This window comes from Ambystoma mexicanum, chromosome 8, assembly GCF_040938575.1.
Source record: "Ambystoma mexicanum isolate Mex_15411 chromosome 8, UKY_AmexF1_1, whole genome shotgun sequence".
NCBI classification, from domain to species: domain Eukaryota; kingdom Metazoa; phylum Chordata; class Amphibia; order Caudata; family Ambystomatidae; genus Ambystoma; species Ambystoma mexicanum.
Window position 1 is genome coordinate 482,364,979 of NC_090929.1, and position 27,597 is coordinate 482,392,575.

Here is a 27,597-nt window from a genome sequence, read left to right on the forward strand (position 1 = left end):
GTGTACCACATTCCTGTACCCCTTCTTGGAAGACCTTCAAAAGTGGCAACCAGTTCCATTTAGCTGCCCTCAACTCTTGCTCTGCCGTTAAACACTCCTATGTCATCTGCCACCTCCTTGAAAGCCTCGACGTCCTCACTCTCACCGAGACTTGGTTCATGGCCAGCTCTGTCGTGAGTTTTGACACTCCCATCCCAGAGGGCTACAAGATCCTCTTTAAGCCCAGACCTAACCAGTCTGGGCGCAGAGTGGCCCTGATCTTCCCTGAATAGGTCCCTGCTACTATCATACCCACTCAGCCCTACTCCTCCTTCGAATGCAGGCTTGGTGTCTCTCCTTTCCTCTCCCTGACTCTATCCACCATCTACAGGCCCCCTGGTCCGGTCTCCATCTTCTCTCAGAGTTGTCTGACTTCACCTCTTCTCTCCTGGCCCCCACATCTAAGCTTCCCTTCCTCAGACTTCAAAATTCACCTTGACTCCCCTGATGCGGCCTCTGGACTCTTCCGCAACCTCTGTGACTCTCTTTCCCTCTCCATTCTTCCCTCCAGTCCGACACACTTAACCCGACACACCTTGGATGCACTCATCTCAGCAGACATCCCCATCTCCAACCCTCTCACAACACCTCTCTCCTCGTCTGATCATGCTCTCCTGTCCTCTCACCTGCACGTCCTGGGTCCCCCGGCTAAACTCCTGCCCGCACTACCAGTCTCTTCCGTCATTCGACCAATGAAGTGAGTGTCTGTTGCTCCATTTGCTCCACCTTCAGTCCCCCTCCCACTCCTGCCACTGACTCTCACACTGACACAGCTTTACTAACCTTCAACTCTCCTTCTCCAACACTCTGGACATCCTTGCCCCTGTACTGAGGATCTGCATGAAGCCTGCCTCCAAGCGCAACTCCTGGTATGACTGACCTAGCCTTTCTGAAATGCAACTGCAGAGTTCCTCAGCGGAAGTGGCAGGCTTCGGGCACATCCTCTGAAAGAGTGGCCTGCTGCCTGCTCCAAAGGCAATACCGACCATCCTTCCTCTCGATGAGGGCCTATATCCAAGCCTGCATTTCAAGGGCCACTAAGAACATGGCTGAACTATTCAAAATCTGCAAGGAACTCGCCAATACTACTGCAGTGCAGTCTCCATTTCTCCTCTGCCTTCCCAGACCCTCTGCACTGCACTGGACTCTCACTTCATTACTCAAACTCAGGCTATCCTGTCCTCACTCTTCTCTACACCACTCCCTTCTCCCTCACCCACTCTCAGGCCTCCCTTGGCCCCAAATCCCTTCCTTCTTCTCTCCTCTTTCTATCCCATATCACCTGATGAGGTCTCTAGACAAGTCCGCTTGATGAAAGTGTCATCCAAACAGCTACTCCACTGCAGCTCCAGAACTATCAAGGACAACATTGCCTCCCTTGCTCCAGCCTTGGCTGATTTCTGCAATCACTCCTTTGCCTCTGGCTCCTTCCCGCTACTCCTCAAGCACTCCCTTGTGCACCCTCTCCTCAAAAAGACTTCTGCCGACCCCTCCTGTTCAGCTAACTACCACCCTGTCTCCATTACCCCCTTCCTGGGAAAACTCTTGTAGAAGCTGGCCATCTCCCAGCTTATCCATTAGACTGAATCTGGTTGTTGTCTCCATGACAACCACCAGTCTAGCTTCAGAGCAGCCAGAAGCAAGGATACTGCACTCCTGAACACCCGTGAAGACTTGCTCTCTAATCTCGATTCCAACTCCTCATCCATTCTCATCCATCTTGACCTTTACTCAGCCTTTGATACTGTCAATCATGCCACCCTTATAAATCGTCTCTGATATACCCTTGGCATCACGGACTTAGCTCTGGACTGGTTGAACTCCTTCCTCTCTGATCAACCTTCTCAGGTTCAGCTCAGCTCTCCTCCATCACACTCTCTACCGTGCCCCTCTAGCCCACTTGATATGTTCCTGCTCCCCTAACTTTCAGTGTTATGTGGACAACACACAACTCTCCTTCAGAATAAGACTATGAGATTTATCCTTGGCCTCAAGCCCAGTGACCACATCTCTCAGGCTGCAATGGATGGCACCTACGAGGCCAGCACCAACTTTGCATACAACAAGCGATTTATCTGTGCCTTACCAGCCCTTTCATGGTCGCGCCCGGGAGAGGGTGGGGAGGAGGCAGAGGTCAGCCCTCAGCAGCATGTTGGGCTTTGAATAAGGAAGGCTGCACGAGGTCGGTGTGCAAGTTCAAGCACGAGTGCAGCAGATGCGCCGGACAGAATCTAATAACGTAATGTTTCCAAGCAGGGGACAGAGGGAGAGGGCGTGGAGCACAGCAAGGAGTTGGGTGGGGAAGGCATGTATGCCAGTTAAAGTTGCGGTTCTGGAGGAGTGTCAGAGTTTACCCGGAAAGGGAGGGGCCAAGAGTTTGGGGAAAGGTTCTCACATATGTTTTTAAGTATGTTATAAGGGTCCAAGGATGAGGAGGATGCAGTTCATAGGACAAAGTTATGTGGACAAAGTGTTGCCTAAGGGTAGGGCATTTCAGGTGCATGGTTGCGCGCTTTAGCTCTGTGGGTGCAGTGCGGTTTTACTTGCAGTTGGGGTTGTGTAGGACGGGACGATATCAGGGGAACGGGCAGAGAACTGGAATGTCAGAGGATGTTGAGGTCGCCGGACATTAATGCAAGAATGGGGAGTGCCGTGGCGGTAGGATATAACTGAAGAGCCGGTGGGGGGATGTTAACCTGTATAGGGAGGGATTTGAATGCTGTGGCAGGGCCCTCATGCTTGCCGCACGACAAGGTGAACAGGCTGTAGGGTGGCTTGAGAGGGTGATAGCGGCCCGGAGAATAATACTGAGAGACATACAGAGGTTAAATGGGTATCTCAATATTGAGTGTCGGGTAGTGGCCCCGGTTCGCACTTTGCTAGAAGACATGGCACGCGCTATGGCGGGAGCTCAGTACCCACATCACAAGGAGAATTGCAAAATGGCTAGGATTATGGGAAATATTTACTGGGGGCAAAAAGGGGTATATCAGAGTTTTTGCGCTCAGGGAAGGAGCAGAAGAAGAGTGGCACTCAAGGGGATAAGTGCGCAAAGATGCTACGTGAGGTGGCAGGTTATGTGGATTGGACTGCATGGACGGAGGTGCTTGTGTGGCCCCTGGCGCAGTGGGGAACAGCAATGAGAAGGAGCTGCAATTGACAGGGGTGAATGTTGACCCCTAGTGCAGTGGGGGGGGACAGCGAGGAGATGGGACTTCATGGACGGGGGTGCATGGAGGGCCCCTGGTGCAGTGGGGGAAACATGGTGATACAGATTTAAGGTGCTGGAGATTGGGACAAGTGAGAACAGGCGGGGAACAGGATAGCAGAGGAAGGAGGTCTAAGGCGGGGAGATGTTCATTTATCAGAATTAGGTGGATGAAGATCTGCGGATCGAAGACGGGCCAGAAAGGAAAGGGTTGTTGGGTGCTTCTGGTTAGTTTGGAAGTGGCAGAGAGAAACTCACAGCAATCCTTCTTTTGCAGATGTGGCACGGAGGAGTGGTGAGTTGCTGCAGATATGGATTTGTGGACATTCAATTGTAAAATGGGCATGGAAAGAGGAGGAAAAAAGATTTTTGGAACACAACTGGGTTGCAGCTACAACACTGCCCTATTGAGATGGTCAGGTATAGGGGGGCTTAGGTGGGATCAAGTGCTGCCCATGTTAGCTGGATGGATGGAGCGCCATGGGGTTTTGAACGGGGGTAATTGTACACGCAGGGGAGAATGACTTAGTTAGAGACACAGGAGTATCATTGTTAAGGAAGATGAAAAGAGACCTTAGCTGGTTACGAGAGATATGGTCCAGCGTTAGGTTAGTTTGGACAAAGTTATTACTCAGGATAGTTTGGAAGGGTGCAGTGAATGAAGGGGCAGTGGAAAGGACAAGGAAGAAGTTTAACAGGGAGTTCAGGAAGTTTGTAGTGCTTTGGGGTGCAAGTGCTGGAGCATCGGGAGATCATTTATAAGGAGTTTTCAGTTTTTCGGGAGGACGGAGTGCATCTCTCAGTATACGATAACAGTTATTACCTATTGCACATCAGGTTGTCGGTGTAAGACATAATAAAGAGTTGGAAATAGAGGAAAACATAGGGTAGGAGGGGGTTGGCCAGAAAGAATACCTCAGGGGAGGGTTTTTCTGGTGCCGGGGACATGGCCCTTTGGAGGAGGGGTGGGGGAAGCACAATGAGGTGCTAGCGCGGTAAAGGAAGGGGCTGGTGCTGTTTTCACAAACGGGCTACCCCGTGGGGTACAAAGAGGGGGAACAGGTATTGAAGGAGGGGCGTGGCCTCGGGGAGAAGATGGCAGAAAGCGGGAATGAAGGTTGAGCAGATTTTAACGAGACGGAAGGGAGCAAGGGATAGGAAGGGAGGAATGTGAAATGTTTTGATTAAGCAGATTTTAACGAGACGGAAGGGAGCAAGGGATAGGAAGGGAGGAATGTGAAATGTTTTGATTATTTAATTTTGGGGGATACGAAATTGTTTATTTATTTAATTGTTTGGCAATTTGTTAAAACTGATATGTTAGTCTGTTAGGCCAGTGAGCCAGATTAGCGTTTCTTTGTGAGCTTTGGCCTGTCACATTAAAGCAACCTTTGCCACCTAAAAGCGAGTCTGGGTATTTGGTGCAGTTAGCCCAAATGTAGTGTCCTCTCTCTATATCCTTTGTGTGAAGGGAGGGCACAGTTCTCTGTCCATGCCGAGCGCCTAACCAGGAGGGAGCCCAGTGGGAACAATGCAAGCGACCTCCAATGCAGATGTCAGTGATGCTCAGCATTTCTATTAGCAAAGCACTGTCATGGTTTATCTGACAACAGAGCCTAGTCACTGTTGCACAATCGGCATGTCTAACAGCAGAATACTGTGACATTCTCTACACTATGGGCCTCATTACGACTTCGTAAAGTCTGAAATCGGGTCCGGGTTCCCTGAATGGGGAAATACCGGGCCATTCCGAGCATGGAAGGGCCGGTATTTCCTCCTTCAGGGAACACGGGCCCGGTCCTTCCCCATTCCCATTCGAGACCTCATTGGGCTCAATGGGAATGGGGAGGGAGCTAACAACGGGCCCATTACGAACGGGCCCGTTGTTAGCTCCCTGGTCCGCTCGCGGGACCCACTATGGACGTCTGGAAAAACCAGACGTCCAGAGCGGCTCCCGCAAGGGCACCTCACAATAGTGCGGAGTGGGTTTAATGGTGCCGGCACCATTACCAGCGCCGTAAAACCCATTCCGCACAACTTATAATGAGGCCCTATGGGCCTTATTCACAGAAGCGTTTTATAATGGCAAACCCCCATTGGAAAATGGTCTGTGAATCAGGACCTATGTGTTAAAGCTGCAGCAAATGCTACACTATACTTTTGCAGAATGGGTATTCTATCAAAGGATTTCACCATTTAAAAAAAAATACGTGCATATGTTAAGTTCGGTGAAAGTATACAGTAAAGGGACGTTGACGGGGACGTGGGAATCAGCAAATTCGCAAAAATAATTAGATGAAAATGCCATTTGGGAAAATACTACGGCAAACGTTCATAGAACCCAGTAACAGTAAGTACATACAAAATGTAATACTTTACCAAAACGCTGGACGCTGATGTGGACAGTGAGCCTACATATGCATCCATGCACATTCCCTGAACAGCAACAGTATCAAAGGGGGCTTTTTACCAAAAGTATGACCTAACTCTTCTCCAGGCCCCTGCATCCCGATAACCTGTGCACCCCACGGGCGCCTCAGACTCTTGTTCCAGCTGTAGGCAATGGGGTACGGCAGCCCCAGAATCATCTAGAAATGAGCACCCGCGAATCTTCAGTCGTCCGGATGTCTCTGCATGCAGCAGTCCATGTATAGGATATGTGCATTAATAATGCACAGCTGTTGATCGAAGTATCAGATGCACGTGGAGACCTTGGCTGAGTTGTGGACTCGCTCTTCCCTGTCCAGCAACGGGTGCAGCTGAACCGGCTTCGTTTTAATGAAGCGACCCCTGACCTCTTGGCAGTGGGATCCAGACAGGGCCGGCCTTAAGGGCTGCAGCGCCCTTGGCGAATTGGCGCCACCCTCGCCCACCGCGCCCCCCCCCCCCCGTTAACAGGGGGCGGGGCTAGGAGGGGCCACTTTTTTTTTTTTTTAAACCTCCTCTCTGTGGCGAGGAGGTTAAATGGGGCGCGTTAGCACTCCATTGCCATTGAATGAGTCCGCCACCGCGGGTTCATTCAATGCAATGAGGCGCCTACCACTATGCCAGCTCGGGGGAGCCCTTGAAAGACTCCCTGGAGCTGGCGTGGTGGGGGGCTAATGGCGCCTTTTCTTGTGAAAAGTGCCCGCGGCCGAGGGGCGCATTTAAATGCACCCACCGCAGTGGGCACATTTTACAGTAAAAGGCCGCCTACTGGGCCTTCTCCCACAACGCCAGCTCAGGGGAGCCCTTGAAAGACTCCCCTGTGCTGGCGTGGGGGGGGCAAAAGGCACCCTGGGGGGCGTGGCGCCCCGGGCGGTTGCCCGGCTTGCTCCCCCCCAGGGCCGGCTCTGGATCCAGAATCCCACCACTTTTCCCCTTGAACATCCCCCTCCCGGGACCCACCCCCCCCCTTGTACGAATGTGTGCAATGCAACTCTTTGTCAGAATCCCTATTTGCTATTTCAGATAATTTAGTTCTTGCGCAAATTGTCAGGGTCGTTATTTTTGGAGGGTTCCACCCTCAACCCTGCCCTATTCTTATTCTATCCGTGTTCCTGCTTCGGTCCTCCACGCATCTCTTATTGCCATTTGTTTTGTTTACCTTTCTTCCCCCTTGTTTAGTTTCTCTTTTTCAACTACCTTTGCCTGACCCTTTTTGATCCATTCGTCAAGCTGCCCATTTTCTTTTTGTTGAAATGGGTAAATCATGCGGACTTAACATGGTGCAATTAGTCTATCAGGTTTCACAGCGCGCTACCCCTTGTCGCTCAAGTTAATGTATTTATGTGTGCCTTCCCTTGACACTACCAGGGCCGGCCTTAGGGCAGGTCGGGCTGGGCAACCGGCCGGGGCGCCATGCCCCCCACAGTGCTATTAGCCCCCCACCACGCCAGCTCGGGGGAGTCTTTCAAGGGTTAATCGGAGATGGCGTAGTGGGAGAAGGCGCGGCAGGTGCCCTTTAGTTATTAAATGTGGCTCTGGCAACAGGGCGCATTTAATAAAAATAGGGTGCTGATGCTTCTCAGCAGCACCCTATTGAGATGATTACCGCCCCGCTCTGATGCGGGAGCGATGCGGTTTTCATTGGAGTAGGCAGCTCATGCGCCCTATTCCAGTGATTAACTCCCTGCCCAGGTGCCAGAGCGGGGAGTGAAACAGCATTTTTTTTGTTAAACAGCCCGGGGCACTGCCTCCACGAAGGCCGGCCCTGGACACTACCTCACCTGATGGTATCACCACGCTTTGCCCTTATGCTGTTATGCATAATGTGTGAGTTTTATAAAGTGTACTGTCACTAATACTGTGGTCTCTTGGCACAAGTATCAAAAATTGGGTATTTTCCCTTCTTTTTTGTTTTTGAGGGTTCCGTTTCCGATTGGGAAAAATTAGAAAGCGCAATATAGAACAGGGAAACTGATTACACCTCTCTCCAACCTAACAAATCTGACTAGTGACACTTATTTAAAACCTTATCCAGAAAACTGAATTCTACAGCAAAGTTATCCCGGCCACGAGACATAAAACAGAATATATCCAATATATAATTTCATTACATATCCTCTCAAAATATCCAGTACTTGAATTAATCAGGATCAAAAAAACTCAAAAACAATTCAATTTTGTTTCCTCAAAAATACAACTCAATAAGCAACTCAAAAAACACAATATTGTGGTTATGTTGTATTATAATTCATCACCACTTATCGTTGATGGACAATTTAACACAGCACAGGATACGATTTTTCAATTATTTCCTATGGAATTCATAGATGACACAAATTATTCTCATTTTTTTGTCAGATTTGGTAGGGTGGAGAGAGGGGTAATCAGTTTTCCCCGGTCTATATTGCGTCTCTTGGCACAAGACAACTATCTGCATTAGTAAATGAGTAGAAGCAATAAAAACACGGAAAAAAGTTGAGTCTTCAGCCATTCATGAAAAGTGTCACGATTGACAATTGCCCTCCCTTCATGGGCGAACTGCCCGAGCAGTGAAAGGATTGCCATTTGCTCTGCTTTTCTGTTTTTAGTTTGGGCTATTAGGTGGCGCTATTTGCCGAAACTATTACATTACAGAACAGATAGGGAGACATGGCATATGGGGAGGAACGCACAGCTTGTAGGTGTCTGATTATTTTCCCACCCATTGACTGCCCATGACCCTGCTAATCTCTATGACCATTTCCACACAGTTCCTGCCTCCCCCAAAAAAACACCTCATAAGGGGAACTCTTTGAGATTGCTTTTATCAAGCCCTAGCATCAAACGTTACACTAAACTTGTCTGCCAGTGTTTTTTCAAAGCAGTCTTCTCAGAGTTAATTATTAAACAGGAGCTGTGAACCCACTACTGCTGTAAAAAAATAAATAAATCTTAACAAGGTCTGTGTTCAGCATTGGCAAAGCCAATAGTTTTGGCTTGTATATAAGCATTAGGCTTTTGCCAGGCAGTGCTATTAGATGCTCAGCTACTTGCACCACTTTGCACCTGCTACCATCGATAGCCAGCTAATACCACACCGGCAGTGCTTGGCAAGTGCCTTTCCCATGCCTACACAAAAGCCCAAACTGTTGGCATTGCCAATGTTTCTTGAAAGTATAGGTTGTATGCCCAAACTCTGCCAGGTCAAGAGACTGGCTAAGGACCTTCCTGTAGTCTGTCTTTGAGGGAGGTTGGGCTGATATGGACTGTGGCTTTCTGTGTAGCTCAGTGCTGTGTTCTCTTTTTTGTGTTGCTTGCTTGCATTGTACTTTATACCACTGTCAGGCATTCTGAAAGTGCTGATGGCGAATGAGAGACAGGGACTCAGAGCCAGGGGATAGAGGAAGCAGAAGTGGGACAATAGCATAATGTTAAGGCACAGGGACAATCTAATTATGCATTTAAAAACCGTAGGCATAATCCTATGCAAAACTGAAATAAAAATGACACAAGCATGAACCTAAGGCAGGAAGGCCAAATGTGTCAACAGTCACTTTATGGATTTCAAGAAAAAAATCCAGTCTTCAATACTGGATCTATTTGTGGTTAAAGAGAAGGATCTACTAAATACAACTATAGGAATAAGAATAATTTGTAGACTTTAACATAGCAGGCCAAAGGATCGTGTAAGGCTGGTAAACAGCTGGAAATACACATTGGAAAGTTGTGGTGCCATGGCAGACCCTTGAGGGATCCCACACGTTGGAGACATTGGGGTCCTCTGAAGCCTCTGCAGTACGAGTGTCTGAGAACTTGCTGATAAGGGAGCTACCCGCCTAATGACAGTGCCTTAAATGGCCACATCCTGTAGTTCATGTAGCGGAAGGGGTTATGCTGGATGGTTTGCAATGTACGTGGCACACAGACCTAATCAGACCAGTGCTTCAGATGCTTCTACTGGAGCTACGAGGCCATCACGAATAGCAGATTACTGTAATGGTGGCTCCCCACTAAGTTATGCCTGGCTGTAAAGTTCACACAATGTTGCCCCCCGCCCTCCACCTTAAGTCTAAAACAAACCCATCCCTCCATCAGTGAAGGTGCTTCAGTGGCTGTCATTCCAGCAGAGGATCGCCTTCAGTACTATGACCAAGCACTCAGTTACCTTCCCAATGAGTGTAACATATCAGCCGACCAAGTGTTCCAAGGCCACCTGTTTCTGCATCCAGTGACATACAATTATTTTGAGCAAGGCGCGGACACATCTCAGCTCTATGAAACCCTCTCCTGCTATCCCTCCTCAATTACCCCTATGGCAAAATCTGCTAAGACATCCCTTTTCCATCAAGTGCCCTGCACCCACAATGGCAGTCCCTTCCCCCCACTGCTTAGATTGGGCAGAATTGCCTTCACCCTGTGTCAGACATAGCCCCTGGGCCCTGGCACCCGCACACCCGTAGTAACTATTCACAACACCTGCTGTGCCCTTTGCCAAGCCACCCCACCCCCGCCGTAGCACAGCAACAGCATGGCCTACAGGCAGTAAAACATGGCCGCGTGGGTGGCTCTGTGGCCTCAGGCTCGGGATTCATTAAACAAGCCGCTGTGTCCCGTGAAGGTCATCTGTGCAAAGGGCAGAGTTCACGCCACTGAAAGGCCGTCTAGCTCGCTCTGACCCCTCGTAGCATTGGAGAGACACCATCACACACGCACGCACTTAGAAGTTGTACTTGTATTAGTTTCCAAGCAAAGGCTTATCAAACATTTTATAAAAAACGTTTTACACAGCACAGTTGACCTGCAGTCTGGACTCTTTTTAGTTTGGGCTACAGGGAAAAACGATTGGAGTAGAGTACAGATAGGGAGAAACGGCAGATGCGTGGGGGGTGGGGGGCAAAAAGCTTGCAGGTGTTGTTTGGTTATTTGCCCACCCATTGACTGCTCATGGCCGGCTAATCGCTATGGCCAGTGGCACAACACCATTGAGCAAATCGGGCTCAAACACCCCTCCCCCATGAAAGTGTGGGCTATGTTGACTCGACCTGGCTGACTTACAGAGCTGTGCCCCGACATAACAGGTCACAGACTTTGAACAGAACCTGGGTTCGCTGTTAACAAAGGCCCTACAATTAGTAACTAAAGCATTTCATTGGTAGCATTTTCATGCATACTTTTTAGGCAATTGAAATCATGATGTGGGGTTGGTACTTGCATGCCATGGAAGTGATTGGAAGGATATGGGTGACAGGAGACAGCTCATTCTCACCGCAGTCCTTAAGTGTGGGGTTTCAGACGTGAAGGAGAGAGTTGACTGCTTGTAACATTGAAGCGTCACCAGAAGTGTCATTAGAATGCGCAAAGAAGTTTGATTCCGCCACACAAGTATGTTTGACCCTCCCCTACAGTCTCTGAAGTTAGAGCCTCTCCCAACATTTGAAGGGTTAGCCCCCCGAAATTTTAGACTAGGTGCACCCTGGCTTATGGCCATTCCCACCCAATTCCTGCCTCTCCCTGGCCAAAACACCTCCGCATGGGAACTCTTTGAGCTTGCTTTAATCAAATCGAAACTAAAGATCCAACTTTGCACTCATGTGCCTGCCAGTGCCTTTTTCAAAGCAGTCTTCTGAGAGTTAATGGCTTTATTGGAGCTGTAAAGGCGCTACTGGTCTAATAAATGTGGCTTAAAGAGGTGGATTCAGCCACTCCCTTTAAAAGCACCCTTTGTGTCCTTCACTGAAGTCCTGTTAAAAACAATCATTGGCAAAGCCAACAGTTTTGGCTTGAGTGTAAGAATTAGGTAAATGCCAGGCACTGCTATTAGATGCCCAGCTACTCACACCATTTTGCAGCTGCTACTTTCAATAGCCAGTTGATACCACTACGGCACTGCCTGGCAAAGAACCTTTTCAATGCCTACACAAAATCCCAAACAGTGGACATTGCCAATGCGTGTTTGTCATTACCGTTAAGTCAGCACTGTTTATTGTAATGGACTTAAACAGCGTTCATCCATTTACAGAGTAAATTATATTTGTACACTTAGTTTACTTGTATCATTTTAAAAAGAGATTTTATAATGCAATTATGTTGTAATTATTCAACGAAGCACAATTATAGAACGTTTGAATGATTTAATAATTCAAACAAGTTTACTCTACTGAATAATGATAACAAAGGCAAATATCGCAAAACAAGATATCTCATTAAAATGATACAAGTAAAGTTCGTATACATACAGTATTATTATTATTATTAGGGTAGTTATTGAGCTGCTTTCTAGCTCCAGGACGCAATGAGTGCTTTACAATCATAGGGGGAAGGACACAGCGAGGGAGGCACAGATAGAAACACCAGGGATCGAACAACAGGGGAGTGGGAGGCCAGGCAATTTGGCAGCAAGGGATCTACAAGCAGCCAAGGAAGGAAACAGAGGGGAGCAGGTCACCCCGTCTCAGGTTAGTGGTGGATGGAGGGTGTGTGGACCTAGCTGTTAAGGAGGAGCCATGAAATTCCATTACTCTAGGATTCCGATATACAAGTTGGAATTATGTTTGTGCAAACCTTTATAGCGTATGCCTAAATAAATAAATAATAATGATGATCCAAGTAAAATAGGAGCATTGTGGTCATTGCCTGTACGATTGTAGTGCTGCCCGCTAAGGAGATATGTGTGCAACGTAACACTCCTGTGTTGAAAGTATGTTCAACAGTCAAGCAACCCTCGCTCCTACAGAGTATGCCTAGATCATCGTCCATGTTACACGTTGTATCTGTTGAAAGAGCGCATTCACTGTAATAGAAGAGCACTTTCACTGTTACACTGTATGCCAAGAGCACTCTCGCCGTTACACAGTGTCCCTAATAGATGAGCCCTGTCGCAGTTATCGGGTCCCACTTTCCCTGGGTAGGTGCTGAAGCCTTCCACTGATGGGAATGCTGGGCGGGCCACATGGAACGTGACGAGTAAGATTAGGTCTAGGAGTAATTAAGATGCCTGTTTTTTAATTGGGGTATTATTCCCTTAGACCCCTTACACGTCCCAGTCCCTATTTATTTATTTATGTTTACATAGCGCGAACAAGGCCAAAGCATCTGAGCGCTTCACACCATAGGACATATAACAATACATACATGGCAGAGTGACAGTAAAAGAGAGAAATTAAAACCTAGCACTACCTCCTAACTCCGAATAAAACCCAAAATGGAAAGAATCAGAAAGCAGCATTGCAAAGGCATGCTCTCAGTACTTTCCTAACGCTCAGGTACGCCACTACTCTAGGAATATATATGAGCAGGTAGTGAGTTCCAATGCGTCACCGCAGCCCCAGAAAACAAAATTTTAGAGGTGTCAACAAGTCGAAACTGATAAACCTCCAAACGCAGGGAGTCCCAGCTACAGGGCATTCGAACACCAGTAGTAACCTTCAATTTGCCAGACAAATAGGAAGGGGTTTTCAAATAAGGTGCTCTGTGAACAATGCACAACTTAAAAATAATTCTCGGATTCAGTGGCAACCCATAGAGTTCATTAAAATAGGAGCAATGTGGTCGCACGTCCGTGCTCCAGAGACCAGACGTGCTGCTGCATTGAAAACAGCTTTCAAAGGGGCTAGAGAAGAATTTGTGAGTCCAGTCAAAACCGAGTTACCAGAATCAATACGAGGCAAAACAAGGGACAGTGCCAAAATACGACGATGAATGGAAGAAATACAAGATTTCACGGCTCATGGAGCAAATAACTGACGTTGAGCCGCTTTAGCCAAAGCATTGACATGACCTACTAAAGTCAATCTAGCATCAAATGCAAAACCCAATGATTTGGCTGAGCGAGAAAGCGCCCTAAAAAATGTATAGCACCAAACCACTCAGAAACCAGGAAGGGGAGGCTTCAGAGCCCAAATAAACAAAACACATGTAAGTCAATGCAACAGTTGTATTGTACTGAAGATGCCAATGGGAGCATATTATTAGCATACAGAGGTAACAACACTCTTTTCAAATCAGAACCAGATGGTAATGAAACTTAAGTGTGCTCGGAACTGCCCACATTGTAGCCCTGCAAATGTCAGGTAAGGGACCCTGCAGAATTCTGCCCCCGATTCCATGCAGCCCAAGTGCATCTACTCTGCACACTGGGGAGGCAGAACAGGAGCAGAAGCGTAGTCCAATGAAATAGTGCCCCCAATGCATCTTCTGGGAGCAGAAAGTTGTGGAAATGGCCTCCCTGCTCTGACCTGTGGGGCACACACCACAAACAGGCTTCCTGATTTGAATAAGCTCGATGTGTGCTCTAGATAAAATAGAGCTGTCCCTTTTAAAGCCAAAACGTGTAGGGCCTGTTCCTCAACATTTATTGGGGGAACGTCACTTCTTAGGAAGGGCGGGGCTTTGGGAAGGAGGGGTCGGGGCCAAGGGGCATGGCCCGTGGCCAGATTGCATAACACAGTGGGCCTCTTTACGAGTTGGGAGGTAGCCATGGTGCTATTAGCGCCATGGCTGCCTCCAAACCCGTGTCCGGGTCCGTGTAGTCGGAATGGGGACTTACCGGGTCATTCCGACCTTGGAGGAGCCGGTAAGTCCCCATTCTGAAAACCATTCCCCATTCCCATTCGAGCCCCCATAGGGTTCAATGGAAATGGGGAAGGAGCTAATTACGGGCCTGCATAGTTTTATAGTGATTCATTAAGAAAACCTTTAAGCAAATAATGGACTCTTCTGTTTTGATTGGTCACAATATTGACCCTAATAAAGAGATGTCTGTAAAATTCAGGAGATATATACCAGTTTGAACAGCTGCACAACTGTATGTGAGGCTTTAGCAGTTTGTGTGTGTGTTCTGAACTCATACTCTGAACACAACCGGTCTGCTCAATGAGGGACAGCACCTGCGAGAGTCGTGCCTGGGACCCCCTGGGTCTGGAGGAAGCACCGGGCTCCGACAAGACATTTTTTGCGGGAGCACTGCTCCATCTTGTTCCGGTCCATTTGCTGCACTGGATGAGAATGGAAGGCAGGAAGGAGGAACCCTTGCATTTATTGGACCGAGGAAAAACCTTTGGATGTAAGAAGGGTTGAGCCTTAAGAGTAACACTTCAGGCTTTCCAACTGGAAACCGTTCCCTACACAGGTGGTCCTCTAAGTCCCTGGTCCGTCTTGCAGAAGTAATAGCTACCAGGAACAAGGTTTTGAAGGAAAAGAGTTTTTGATCTTCCGACTCCATGGGCTTGAAAAGAGATGTCTGTAATGCAAACTAGACTTCAGGGGAGCAACAGGGATCTGGATCGGGTATGGGCTAGGGTAAGGCTCTTTAACAAACTAGGTGTTAAGATGGAGGTTCATGCTACACCACCCCAAGAGGCTCTGAAAGCTTCTAGGGTTACCCATTGGCTTCAAAATGGCAAACCAAGGAAAAGCCCTTCCAGGAGCAACTGCGACATCACAGGGGTTGAGCAGGAGAATAGCTGCAGGTTGTGGCGCACACACCACGATTGAAACTAGCACCAATGCCTGGTCTTTAAAACTATTGTGGAAGGCCTCCTAGCTTTCTATACAGACTCTGCTTCCTCAGTGGAAAGACCCTATCATGTAAGACTAGCCTCTCACTTTCAATAAAGACAATTGTAGTGATTTCTGGCTGTTCCCTCTTGATTTTCCAGGAAGACATTATGGGTGCACTCTGTTTCATTCTATAAGAATGCTTGCCCTATGCTGTGTGAAATTTTTGATCACTGGTGAGTTCAATACAGAAAGAGCTCACCCTCGATAGCATTCATCACTGGTGAGTTCAATACAAAAAGAGCACACCCTCGATAGCACCCAAGGATATTACTATATGGTGGCTATAGACATGGCTATTGGACTGTTTGCGGTACTCACGCTGGGGAACGCGTTGGGTAACGTTAAAGCATGCATCGAAAGATGTAACATCTTGATGTAACATTCAGATGTTCATTTTTAGTAGACTACAAACTAAAACACCACCGGAGAAAGTTGCCACCTCTACTGGTGGTATTTCTGAAAATCGTCCAATTCAGAGTTTACCAGTGCTGTTTTTTCTGGGATACCTGTGGATGTGCTTCAGAAATACTTGTGGTAACATAAAAAGGTGTTTTTTATAAACCCTTTTTCAGCCATTTAAACCTGTAATCTGAAGGTGGAAATAGATTATGTACAGTAGTGACTCACAACACTACTATGCATTTAAAAAAAATACAAAACAGGGTCAATACCAACCCCAATACTGCCTCCCCTTGGAATACTGCCTGTAGTATTGTATTTGATCAAACCCTGAAATGGGCGGGCAGTAAAATAAGTGGTACCGTATTTGACAAATGCCACCAATTTTACTATTCCTATCCTCACTCTTAATTACCCCATAAATCGTGATCATATTTAATTGTCTTGTCCAGAACACTCTAATGTGACAAACAACAACATATTCACGAATATAGATACACTGTCATCCGAACATAGAGCAATTCTTCTGCATATACTTTACAGTCACTGAAAAAAAAATCTCCCCCTCTCTCCCCTCTCTCCCCTCTCTCCTCCTCCTCCTCCTCCTCCTCCCTCTCCCTCTCCCTCTCCCTCTCCCTCTCCCTCTCCCTCTCCCCCCTGGTGGACTCACCTCACAGTTCCCTCTGCTTCCAAAACTGAAATATCAAACTGACTTTCAAAGAAAGTGCATCTTAGCAGCAAAATAAAGGCCAATTGCCCTTGTTGTCTTTCACTCTGCATTGTCCATGTGTGGACCCCATATCTGCAGTTAGCACCAAGACCCCCACCACAGCATCTTGTCATGTCTGGCAGAGGCTAACTGGCAAATCAAATGGGTCTACCATCTATATGTGAGCCGGGGAAATGGAAGGGGGTGAGAGACAAAGAATTTGTGACTGAGCAATACGGGCAAAGGAAGGAAGGTGTGCGAGGTAAGAGAAGGGGATTGAATTAAGGGTTAAGGGATGTAGCAAAAGGGGAAAAGAGGTCTGAAAGTTATTAATCAGGAAGGGGGTGCAGGAGAATTGAGGATGTGGTGCAGGCAAAGGACACTGAGGCGTCATCAGTAAGGAAAATAGGGTAAATGAGACAGAGGCAAAAATGCTAACTTTTTCAGTACCAATGGATTATTTATGGACTCGCTCCCCAGCAGATCCTTTCCCTACTCAACAACACAACCAGGGCCAAGCCTGGCAGGGCTATGGGAGCCGTTGCTTCAGCGTGCCCTTGTAGTCCCCATTGAGCACTGCAGGATGGGAACACTTTGGGCGTGAGCTGCCACTTCCACCTAAGTCTGGTAGGGGTGCCCAGAGGCATACATTCTGACTGTTTAAGGAAACAAAGCAAGAGGAATTGAGAGTGGGTGCTCCTCTTATGTGAATCTGCCACCCCAATGGTTCACAATTGGAGATCACGGTACTAGGTCCGCAATCTTGGTGCCATCTTCAGTATCAACTACTGAGCACTTGTTTATCCATGAGGCCATACACATCACCAAGGATATTGCTGGATCATCCCTCTGTGTTGCTGCCTTGCCATAAGGCGATTGCCCTCTCAGTGGCCCTCTTTTGCCTCAAATAGTGCAATAGAGTCTATTGAGGTTGGGCAGACTATGAAAGACCCAAATGATATGCATCTATTCATCCCCGGATTACAGAGCATGAATCACCTTACTCACATGCTGCAATTAATTAATTGGCTGCTGGTGAAGGAACGGGTGATATTAAAACCCTCTCCTTGTTGAAACATGTTCATGCCCTTGCCTATGTAGAGAACGTGCCGCATCCTCGCTACACAACCCAATCGTAGGTCGACAACGTGATACAGGAAATGTGTGGGCGAGGGGCATTCAATAACCAGGCTCATCCCAATGAAACTCGCTGACTTTGCCCCTCTGATCCTCGGATGTTGCAATACAGTGTAGACTCGCCTCTTCATTCAGGTGTAAAATGTAAAGACTCACCTCTTCCTTTATGTGTACAGTGTAGAGACTCACCTCTTCTTTCAGGTGTAAAATGTAAAGACTCACCTCTTCTATCGGGTGTAAAGTGTAGAGATTCACCTCTTCCTTCAGGTGGAAACTGTAGAGGCTTACCTCTTCCTTCGGGTGTAAAATGTAAAGATTCACCTCTTCCTTCAGGTGTAAAGTGTAGAGAATCACCTCTTCCTTTAGGTGTAAGGTGTATGATATGGCATTTGATATGATATGGCATTTGTAACGCGCCTATACACAAGTGTTTCAAGTGTTTCAAGGCGCGAGACTCACCTCTTCCTTCAAGTGTAAAGTGTAGAGACTCACCTCTTCTTTCAGGTGTAAAATGTAAAGACTCACCTCTTCGTTCAGGTGTAAAGGGTAGACACTCACCTCTTCCATCGGGTGTAAAGTGTAGAGATTCACCTCATCCTTCAGGTGGAAAGTGTAGAGACTTACCTCTTCCTTCTGATGTAAAATGTAAAGACTCACCTCTTCCTTCAGGTGTAAAGTGTAGAGAATCACCTCTTCCTTCAAGTGTAAAGTGTAGAGACTCACCTCTTCCTTCAAGTGTAAAGTGTAGAGACTCACCTCTTCCTTCAGGTGTAAAGTGTAGAGACTCACCTCTTCCTTCAGGTGTCAAGTGTAGCGAACTACCTCTTCCTTTAGGTGTAAGGTGTAGACACTCACCTCTTCCTTCAATTGTAACGTGTAGAGACTCACCTCTTCCTTCAGGTGTAAAATGTAAAGACTCACCCCTTCCTTCAGGTGTAAGAGACTCGCCTCTTCCTTCAGGTGTAAAGGGTAGACACTCACCTCTTCCATTGGGTGTAAAGTGTAGAGAATCACCTCTTCCTTTAGGTGTAAAGTGTAGAGACTCACCTCTTCCTTCAGGTGTAAAGTGTAGCGACTCACCTCTTCCTTCAGATGTAAAGTGTAGAGATTCACCTCTTCCTTTAGGTGTAAGGTGTAGAGACTCACCTCTTCCTTCAGGTGTCAAGTGTAGAGACTCACCTCTTCCTTCAGGTGTCAAGTGTAGAGACTCACCTCTTCATTCAGGTGTACTTTAAGGATGGTTGATGATTTGCCCCATCTCTCCTCCACTCCTTTCACAAACTGCACACATATGTGCCAAGCAGGGCACAATCCCTATAGGAAAAACTGTGGATAATAATTAGCACAGAATGCTCAACAGCACAGGAAGTGGTGTCAGAGCGTGGGAATTCACCACAAGCTAGTGCACTTATTATCAATTGGGCATGCACCTGATCCCTTGAAATAAAATCACTTGATTGGCAGTAGACATGTTTCTCTTCTGCCACACAACTTTTCCCATCTGATGTCACTCCTTGATCATTCACACTCAATGAAAAAATACAGAGAACCTGCCTGTGGTGATTTGTATGTCCTAGGTTTAAATCATGTAATTGTGAATTAATGTAATGTGCTTATAGTGTCTAACAGCTGGGACCTGACAGGTGACCACTTGCGAGCTCTGAACTCCCCACAACTTCCACTGAGTGCAGCTCAGTATTGAGCAGCCAGTTGGGGATTTGTGGGGTTTTGGCTTTGAGATTCAGATAAGTCGATAATGACGGTGGCTCTAAACAAACAGTGTCAGGGTGATAACAAGGACGTGCTACCTAGCATGAGGTGAGAGGTCAACGTGTAATAAAGCTGTTAGGAGGCTGTACCATTGTTTCCCATGTCTCGCAAAAGCCTACCACTCCTTCTTTCCATCCAGTGCCCAGGCTGCCTCGTCCCCTTTGAAGTTCAGGTTACTTAGGTCCTGCTGATTTGCAGGGGCTAGTTCCTTGCCCTCAGAAATGTTGCTCCACCCTCCATTTTACTTTCCCAGCATGTTAAAATGGAGGCAGTGCTTTTAATCTAATCATGATGGCTGTAGGGACTGCGAGGGTATATGATCGGAAGTTTGTTTTTAACTTGCATTGGTATGATAGAAACATTTGAATTACAGGTTGCACTTGTAAACGTGGGGAGTAATTTGAGTTGCCGGCAGCAAGTATAACTGCTCTAGACTTGGAACCACCATGCACACTTTTTGTGCACAGACATTTGAAGTTTGGCGCTTCATGGTCAAAGTATTTCACTGCAATGGACTATCACATAAAAAGGTAGCACGTGCATATGTGACGTAGGAATGTACATGTAGTCTTTGAAGAATCTATTCATGGCACTTTTACACAGCGAATCACCCAACGTGTGTACCTTCACTTTCATTGTGCACAGAGTGAGCCAGGGAACGTTCCAGATGATTATAACAGTAATGCCAGCCTTCATATCTCACTGCTGCGAGCTCTGTTGCCCTTTATGCGTGTGTTCTTGAATTGTTGCTGACGGATGAAGAAGTGTCAGTTATAAAACTGGAAGGAAACAAGCAGGTCTTTCAGTCTCTGAAAAACGCAAAAGCCATGCACCATAACCTGACCAAAGGCCCCAGCCTCCTGTCCATTCCCTCCCGCCCCCAGTGGCGCTAGGCTAGAAATGCTACTGTCCAGGGGAAGACCACTGCAGGAGATGAGGGGTGTGGCATCCGCGGCTGAAATATTACTTCCGGGGGAATAGTTCTACATGTCACTATGGCAAGTCCTAGCCAGAGGGGAACATGCCTGTGATTGTTAACTTTTGTTGGCAATTGTGTGTCAGAAACATGTGAGCAGCTGTGGCAAAGAATTTGTTTGTTTAGGTCGATAAAGACTGCCAACCAAAGGACAATCTGACCTTTTCTGGACTCACTCATTGCCCTGCTATGCAAATCCATAGTACAACGTGTTTCGCTGCATGAGGTCCTGCTTGAGGATCTCGGTTCCACAGGTGAACTCTTCAATATCACCTAAGATGAACCATGCCCCCCTCCAATGTGCACTCATCAATGCTAGATCACTTCCAGCACACACAACTGAGAGCTATGACATCATTACCAACTTGGAACTAGATGTTTTGGCCATCACAGAAACCTGGATCCATGAAGCTTCAGGACCAGCCATCTCTCTTACTCTTCCACCAGGGTACACCAAAGACAGACCTACTGCCAAAGGTGGGGGAGTAGCCCTTATCATCAAAGAAAGTCTTGCAGCTAGACAAACTTCATCTCTGTTAGGTGAGAATGCGGACTCCCTCTCAGTCAAGATCTCTATCCCTCCCAAAACCACCATTGATAGTCATATAGCCTACCGGCCACCAGGCCCACTAGCAGACTTTCAGGACAATCTAATCCACCTCTTGGGTGGTAACCCAAAAAACTCCACTAAAGCCATCCTTCTAAGGGATTTCAATTTGGGCTTTACGGATTCAAAATATAAAAATGCCAACGCGCTTGCCAAAGGTTTACTTGAACTGGGCTTCCAGCAAAAAATTGATGATCGTACCCACTGTAAAGGGCGCATCTTAGATTGGGTTGCAGACCATAGCTGTGGTGTGGACATTAGCTCCAATACTCCGACCCCATGGACTGACCACCACCTTATCCACGTTTTCATTCCCACCTACCATAAAGCCAATATAACTCTGCTGCATGTCCCACCTGCCGTGGTTAGAAGCTCTCGCAACCTAACCAAAGACGGGATCCTCCCATACCTATACATCCCAGCCCTACAGCTCCCACTCTCCTCAGACCCCGCTGTTTTAGCAGAAATCTACAACACCACTCTCAGCAAAGCTGTGGATGCCATTGCGCTGCTTGAGGTCAAGAAAGCGAAAAAAATAAACACTCAAATTCCTGGTTCTCTGCTGAACTCAAGGAACTACGTTCCCGCAAACGCTCCGCTTTGAGCAAATGACAAAAGACACCACAGGCTCCCACTCTAGTCTTTTACAAAACCCTGGCAAATCAATACAAAATGCTATTATCCTAGCTAAGTCAGCATCCCATCCTACAATGAAAGGATCTCCAACACCACCTCCGAATCTAAGGAGTTGTTCTCCATATTTAAAGAATTGGCCATCCTGGTCACCAACACACAAGCAACATTAAAGATGATTCCTGGTGCACCAATGTACAAAAAGCAATGATTAACAAAATTGAAATCCTGCAAAAGAAGATCAATGACCAACACAACTACATCTCCAAAGTACAGATGACTGCCTGCTCTACCTCCAACGCAGTCACTGCGGTCAAAACACTCTTCTCCTTCAAGGAAGTAAAGGAGTCAGAAGTTCTTGACATCATCCAGAAAATTAAACCCTCAACCTGCAAAGGTGATGGTTGCCCAGCCACTTTAATCAAAGACTGCGCGGATAGCTTAACACCTTTCTTGACATCCTTTATTAATGCGTCTTTCAAGACTAACACAGTCCCCTCTTGCCTTAAACAAGCATGGGTTCGCCCATTACTAAAAAAGCCCAGGCTAGACCCTGAATCACCCAACAATTACAGACCTATTACCAAGGTCCCATTCCTTCTGAAAATGTTGGACAAAGTTGCCCACACTCAAATTCAACAATTTCTGGAAGTAAACAACATCCTAGGCATACAGCAATTAGGTTTCCGTCTAGGCCACGGCGCTGAGTCTGCCTTACTGGATCTCAAGAGCCAACTAAGTGACCTACTGGACAAGGGCATCTGGCACTTCTCCTCCTACTAGATTTGTCAGCTGCCTTTGATCTCGTGGACCATGACAGCCTGTGTAAACATCTCACAAATGCTGCTCACTTCTACACCAAAGCCTGGATCTTCTCCTTTCTTAAGGGGAGACTTATGAGGGTTTTCTCAGACCAGGCACCCGGAGCACCCACCATCTCACTCTGTGGTGTCCGCAAGGATCTTGCACAGCCCCCACGCTGTACAATATCTTCACCCTTCCTCTCTTCAAGGACTTGGATGATCGTGGCATAGCTTACACTAACAATGCCAAAGGCAGCCAAGTCCTACTCCCTCTCACCAGCTCCTATGCACAAGATGCTGCCGCCTTGGACAACATGTACGCAGCCATTCAGACATGGATGTCAGCAACTGGTTTATGCCTAAACGGGGACAAAAGAGAGATCCTCCTTGTAGGCACTAAAGAATTGCTTAACAAACTTGACCCGCAATAACAGACATTCATCATTGACAACACACCTATCAAGGTGTCCCCAGCAGTCAAAACCCTGAGGGTATTTATTGACTCAACCTTATCTATGACACGCCATGTGAGCGCTATTGGTTCATCCTCAGCATTCACCACTAAAATGATTAACGCAGTGAAACCCTACTTATCCAATACTAACCGACTAGCAATAGCCAGAGACACAGTTGGGGCAAAACTTGACTATTGTAATGCTTTACCTCTGGGCACCTATACCAAAAACCTACATAGGTTACAAGTTACCCAAAACAACGCCCTCAGAGCTGCTCTAAGCATCCCAAAAAGGGAACATCCCTCGCAAGCTAGGAGGGATGCACATTGGCTACCAGTCAAAGAACGCATTCTATTTAAAACCATGGCCATCACACATAAATACATCCCCCACACCACCCTTCCCTACTTAGCAGAAAAGATCATCCCTCTCGCATCTTCCAGACCCATCCGTTCACACCACTACAACATGATGTTTGTCCCCACCTTCAAAAGAACCAATGCTGGAGGGGCTAGCTTCCAATATCTAGCACCCAGACACTGGAATGCCTTGCCCACAGCTCTTAGAAATGAAGCTTCATACACAATTTTCCGCAAAGTTCTTAAAACGAAACTGTTTAATGAACATGCAACGTCTAAAGATTCCAAATCTCAACTCTGTTCCAATGGAACCAAGGGACATACTGCACACACTGTTCTCCAACATGTACCTATACTGTGTATTGTATCATCCTTGTATTCAAATGTCTGCACTGTCACGTCTCTGTGCTACCCTCGCAACTAAGCAAGTTTACTGCAACAGTTGAGTGCTTTACAAATGTAAATAAATCAAATAAATAAATGAGACAAACAACCCCCCAGCCTCGACAGGCCACTCTCTAAAAATCAGATGGGGTCCCTCCTTCCACTTGCTTGCACTCTCGACTTTTGCCCTGGTGCTAAGCACTCTGGAACAACCCAACAGAGTGTTAATGCTATGCAAAACAAGAAATACAAATCAAATCACACATATTTAGTAAACAGCAGAGTGTCCCACTGTTATACGGTCAATGTGTCCTATAGCAGGTCGCCCCATCCTTACCTTCTCAATATGTCCAATAGCAGTGCTCTCACTCTCTATCTAACATTATGGATGTCTAACAACAAAGGGATCTGACTTCTAGACAGTCAATATTTCCAATAGCAGCCCTCTCCCACTCTTACAGTAAGCATGTCTAGAGCAAAACGCTCTGACTGTTACATGGTCATTATTTTCAATAGCAGCCCTCTCTCACTCCTACAGTATGCTTTTCTAACAGGAAACGGCTCTGACTTCTAGAAAGTCATTATTTACAATAGCAGCCCTCTCCCACTCTTACAGTAAGCATGTCTAGAGCAAAAAGCTCTGACTGTTGCGTGGTCATTATTTTCAATAGCAACCCTCTCTCACTCTTACAGTATGCTTTTCTAACAGCAAACGGCTCTGACTTCTAGAAAGTCATTATTTACAATAGCAGCCCTCTCCCACTCTTACAGTAAGCAGGTCTAGAGCAAAAAGCTCTGACTGTTACGTGGTCATTATTTTCAATAGCAGCCCTCTCTCACTCTTACAGTATGCTTTTCTAACTGCAAACGGCTCTGACTTCTAGAAAGTCATTATTTACAATAGCAGCCCTCTCCTACTCTTACAGTAAGCATGTCTAGAGCAAAAAGCTCTGACTGTTACATGGTCATTATTTTCAATAGCAGCCCTCTCTCACTCTTACAGTATGCTTTTCTAACAGCAAACGGCTCTGACTTCTAGAAAGTCATTATTTACAATAGCAGCCTTCTCCCACTCTTACAGTAAGCATGTCTAGAGCAAAAAGCTCCGACTGTTACATGGTCATTATTTTCAATAGCAGCCCTCTCTCAATCTTACAGTAAGGATATCCAACAGCAAAGGGCTCTGACCTTTAGACAGTCACGATAGCAGAGTGTGCGCATCTTTGCACTGTGAGTAGGCCAAGAAGCAGAGCATTCCCATCCTTACACAATCAGCAAGCCTAATAGCAATGCGTCTGAATAAGGGGCGTAGAAGAGCACTCATAACTATGTTATTGGGTTTATACTGCGCTGCTTGGCCATTTGCATGGCATTGCACTATAGGTTAGGAACATTAGAGGTTTGGTTACTGGAGACAGATGCAAGCAGGCTTTTCAGGTGTGTGGATGCGTGCAGTTCGAAAGTACCCAGGTACCGTGTGAGGGTTGTTTCTAGCCAGCTTGTGTCGAGAGCACTTGAGGTATCTGTGTCCAGTGGGGAGCCTTGTTTGCGTGCCCCCAGTGATGATGTGTTGGTCTGAGCTGTGATATATAAGTTGCTTGGAGAGGTGTGCTCAATCGCCGTGTGTAGGTAGCTTTGTTGGTATGCCGAATGTGTATTGGAAAATACAATTTGAGTGTGTTAGTCTGGGGAGGGTCACTGGATTCCCTGTTGGGCATTTGGAGCATCGGTCCAGTGTAGCTGTGCTGACATTATGGCCGTGGTGCACCTCAGGTGAGGCCATTGGCCGCAGAAGCCTCTCTTGGTTTCGGGAGGATAGCTCAGCGGCAACGTGCTCCCCTTGGGAGCAAGGCAACACAGGTTCGATTCCCGGGTCTGTGCGTTATAAATAACCTATCATATCATATCATATAGTGGGGTGCTATTCCTGGCAGCACCTGGTCTTGAATCAGTGTGGAGTAAAGGGGGGAGAAAATAAAACAGGCACAGAAAGCACTGGGTGAAAGGTCGCAGCAGAGGGCAGATGGCAGCAAAGGGCAGAGATAGCAGTAGGTAGTAACTCCGAGCAGCCAGCAGCGGGGACATTTTTCTTTTTTCCGAATGGTAATTTTCAGAATTTTTTGGGCTGATTTTGCCACTTTTGTACCACAAAAAGCAGGAGGATGCTTCATGCACCCCTCACCCTCCTTTCACCTCTAACCCTACCCTCCCTAAATAATGTACCACATATAATTTTGTAAGAATAAGAGGCAAAAAAAGGGGCACCACGTATCCTGCAAAATTGCCATTCGTCAAAAGTGGGTAATACCAAATAACTGTGGAGCGAGATAATGTCAACAGACATCCAGGATTAGACAGCACCAGGTAAAAGGCTGCAGTGGAGGGAGGTAGCAGTGAGTAGTAACTCTGAGTAGCCTGCCCTGGGGAACATAATTATGGAGCGAGGTAACGGCAGCAGACAACCCTCATGGTTGACCGGCAGTGGGGACAACCATTAGGGAGCCCCAGTGGGCAAACCGAGCGCCATTTAGGGCAGATGACAGCAGCGGCGGCAAGTCTATCAGCAGAGCACTGTCAAAGGTACCTCTAAAAACAAAGAGTTCACAATATCGCATTCAGTATGTCTGACTGCAGAGTGCACTGTAATGGGCTCTGCTGAATTTGTAAAAAAAAAAACGATGTGCCAGGGCCAAAATATTTCCTAGCACTCCTGTGACACTGCGGGTGGGCATTTCCCCACCACTGCTGCCACCACCCACAGCTACTGCCCACAGCGCAGACATATTTGGCGTTACGCTTCAACTCGCACCTGCTCATTGTGATTGATGGATGCACTGAGTATCACCACTTCATAATTAAAGCGAGTATGAGACAATAAGTGTCACGGCTCAAAACTACTGCCAGGGCTGTGACCTGGGAGCCCCCGCCCCCTCAAATTAAGCATTGAAAATATGTTATTTAGTAGCACAACCCAGTCACTGTTACACAATCGGTATGGCTGTTATATTGCCCAAAATGCACTATGATTTCAAGGTGCAGCACATTTATTTATTTATTTAGAAGCTTATACAGCGCGCCAAGCCTGAAGGCATCTGTGCGCTTTCTTACACAGAGTAGAAGCTACAGTTGTTACAGGCAAGTACAGACAGATACAGTAAAAAGAGTGGCAAAGAATTACAAATAGAGGACGTGAACATAATAACATATAAGCATGTCGATTACATATGAAAATTGAAATGTTACCAAAATATTGGATGGCGATGGCCACAGGGAACGCACACCTGGAGCCATCAGTCAGTAATGAAAGCCCCCCGTACATTTTAATGCCTGGTGCAGGTCTTGGCATGCTGGTTACCCCGCCTTACCATGTTCGCCCGATGTTGGAGTTCCTTGATCTCCCAGTGCTTATGGCGATGGTTACACTGGCGGGCTTTCTAATGCGCCGTCTTCATGAACGTCGGCGCCTCCCTGGCCCTCAGCTGCGGTCCACTGGCCCCCAGAGAGCCGCTCTTATTAACAGCGGCGTTGGAATGAACCCGCAGCGCCCTCGCTTTTGCGGACGGCACCTGTCCGACTGCCGCAACCGGAAATCCAAGACTGCGAGGCAGGGGGCCACAAAGGCCGTCTTGTGCAATGCCCGCGGCGAGGACACTCTCCCGACAAGTGCAAACACGCCCGATCGTTTCCGAGCTTCTTTCTGTTAAATGATAACCCAGCCGTGGGGCTAATCCAGGCCTCTTTGTTCTTCGAACATGTAATGGGCCAGCTTAATAATGGCCTGCCCTTGAGAGGGAGACGTTGGGCGTGGAGTTTACAAGATGTTTACAAAAGCTAGACCTGGCCCCCGCAGCTGAACAGAAATAGGCAGCAGTGTTAGGGTGACCACCTTTACAAGATGGCGTCACAGGACACTTTAGGACAGCGGGCTTCAAACTGTGGAGCTGCCCCTCTCCCCTATGCTCAAGGGGGGGCCGAAGGATGGCAAAGGGAGGCGCGGGGCGCTTCAAAAAGGGAGTGCAGTGGCAGCTTCCAATAGAAAATCTAAGCAGAAATAGCATCTGTGTGCACCTGGCAACAATACCTTTACTCAAGGGGAGGTTCAGCATACAACGAGTTTGAATACCACTGCTTTAGAGGCAGGCGTTCATCAGAAG

At 47.2% G+C, this 27,597-nt stretch overlaps 1 protein-coding gene across 1 annotated transcript in view; it reads right to left on the reverse strand.

The window, feature by feature from the left end:
* Positions 1–27,229, reverse strand: part of ANKRD65 (ankyrin repeat domain 65) — a 212,739-nt gene extending 185,510 nt beyond the window's left edge. The window contains exon 1 of the mRNA XM_069610122.1: positions 26,809–27,229. Coding sequence (XP_069466223.1) covers positions 26,809–26,811 — 3 coding nt within the window. The 5' untranslated portion in view covers positions 26,812–27,229. The remainder of the gene's footprint in view (positions 1–26,808) is intronic.
* Between the last annotated feature and the right edge of the window lie 368 nt (positions 27,230–27,597).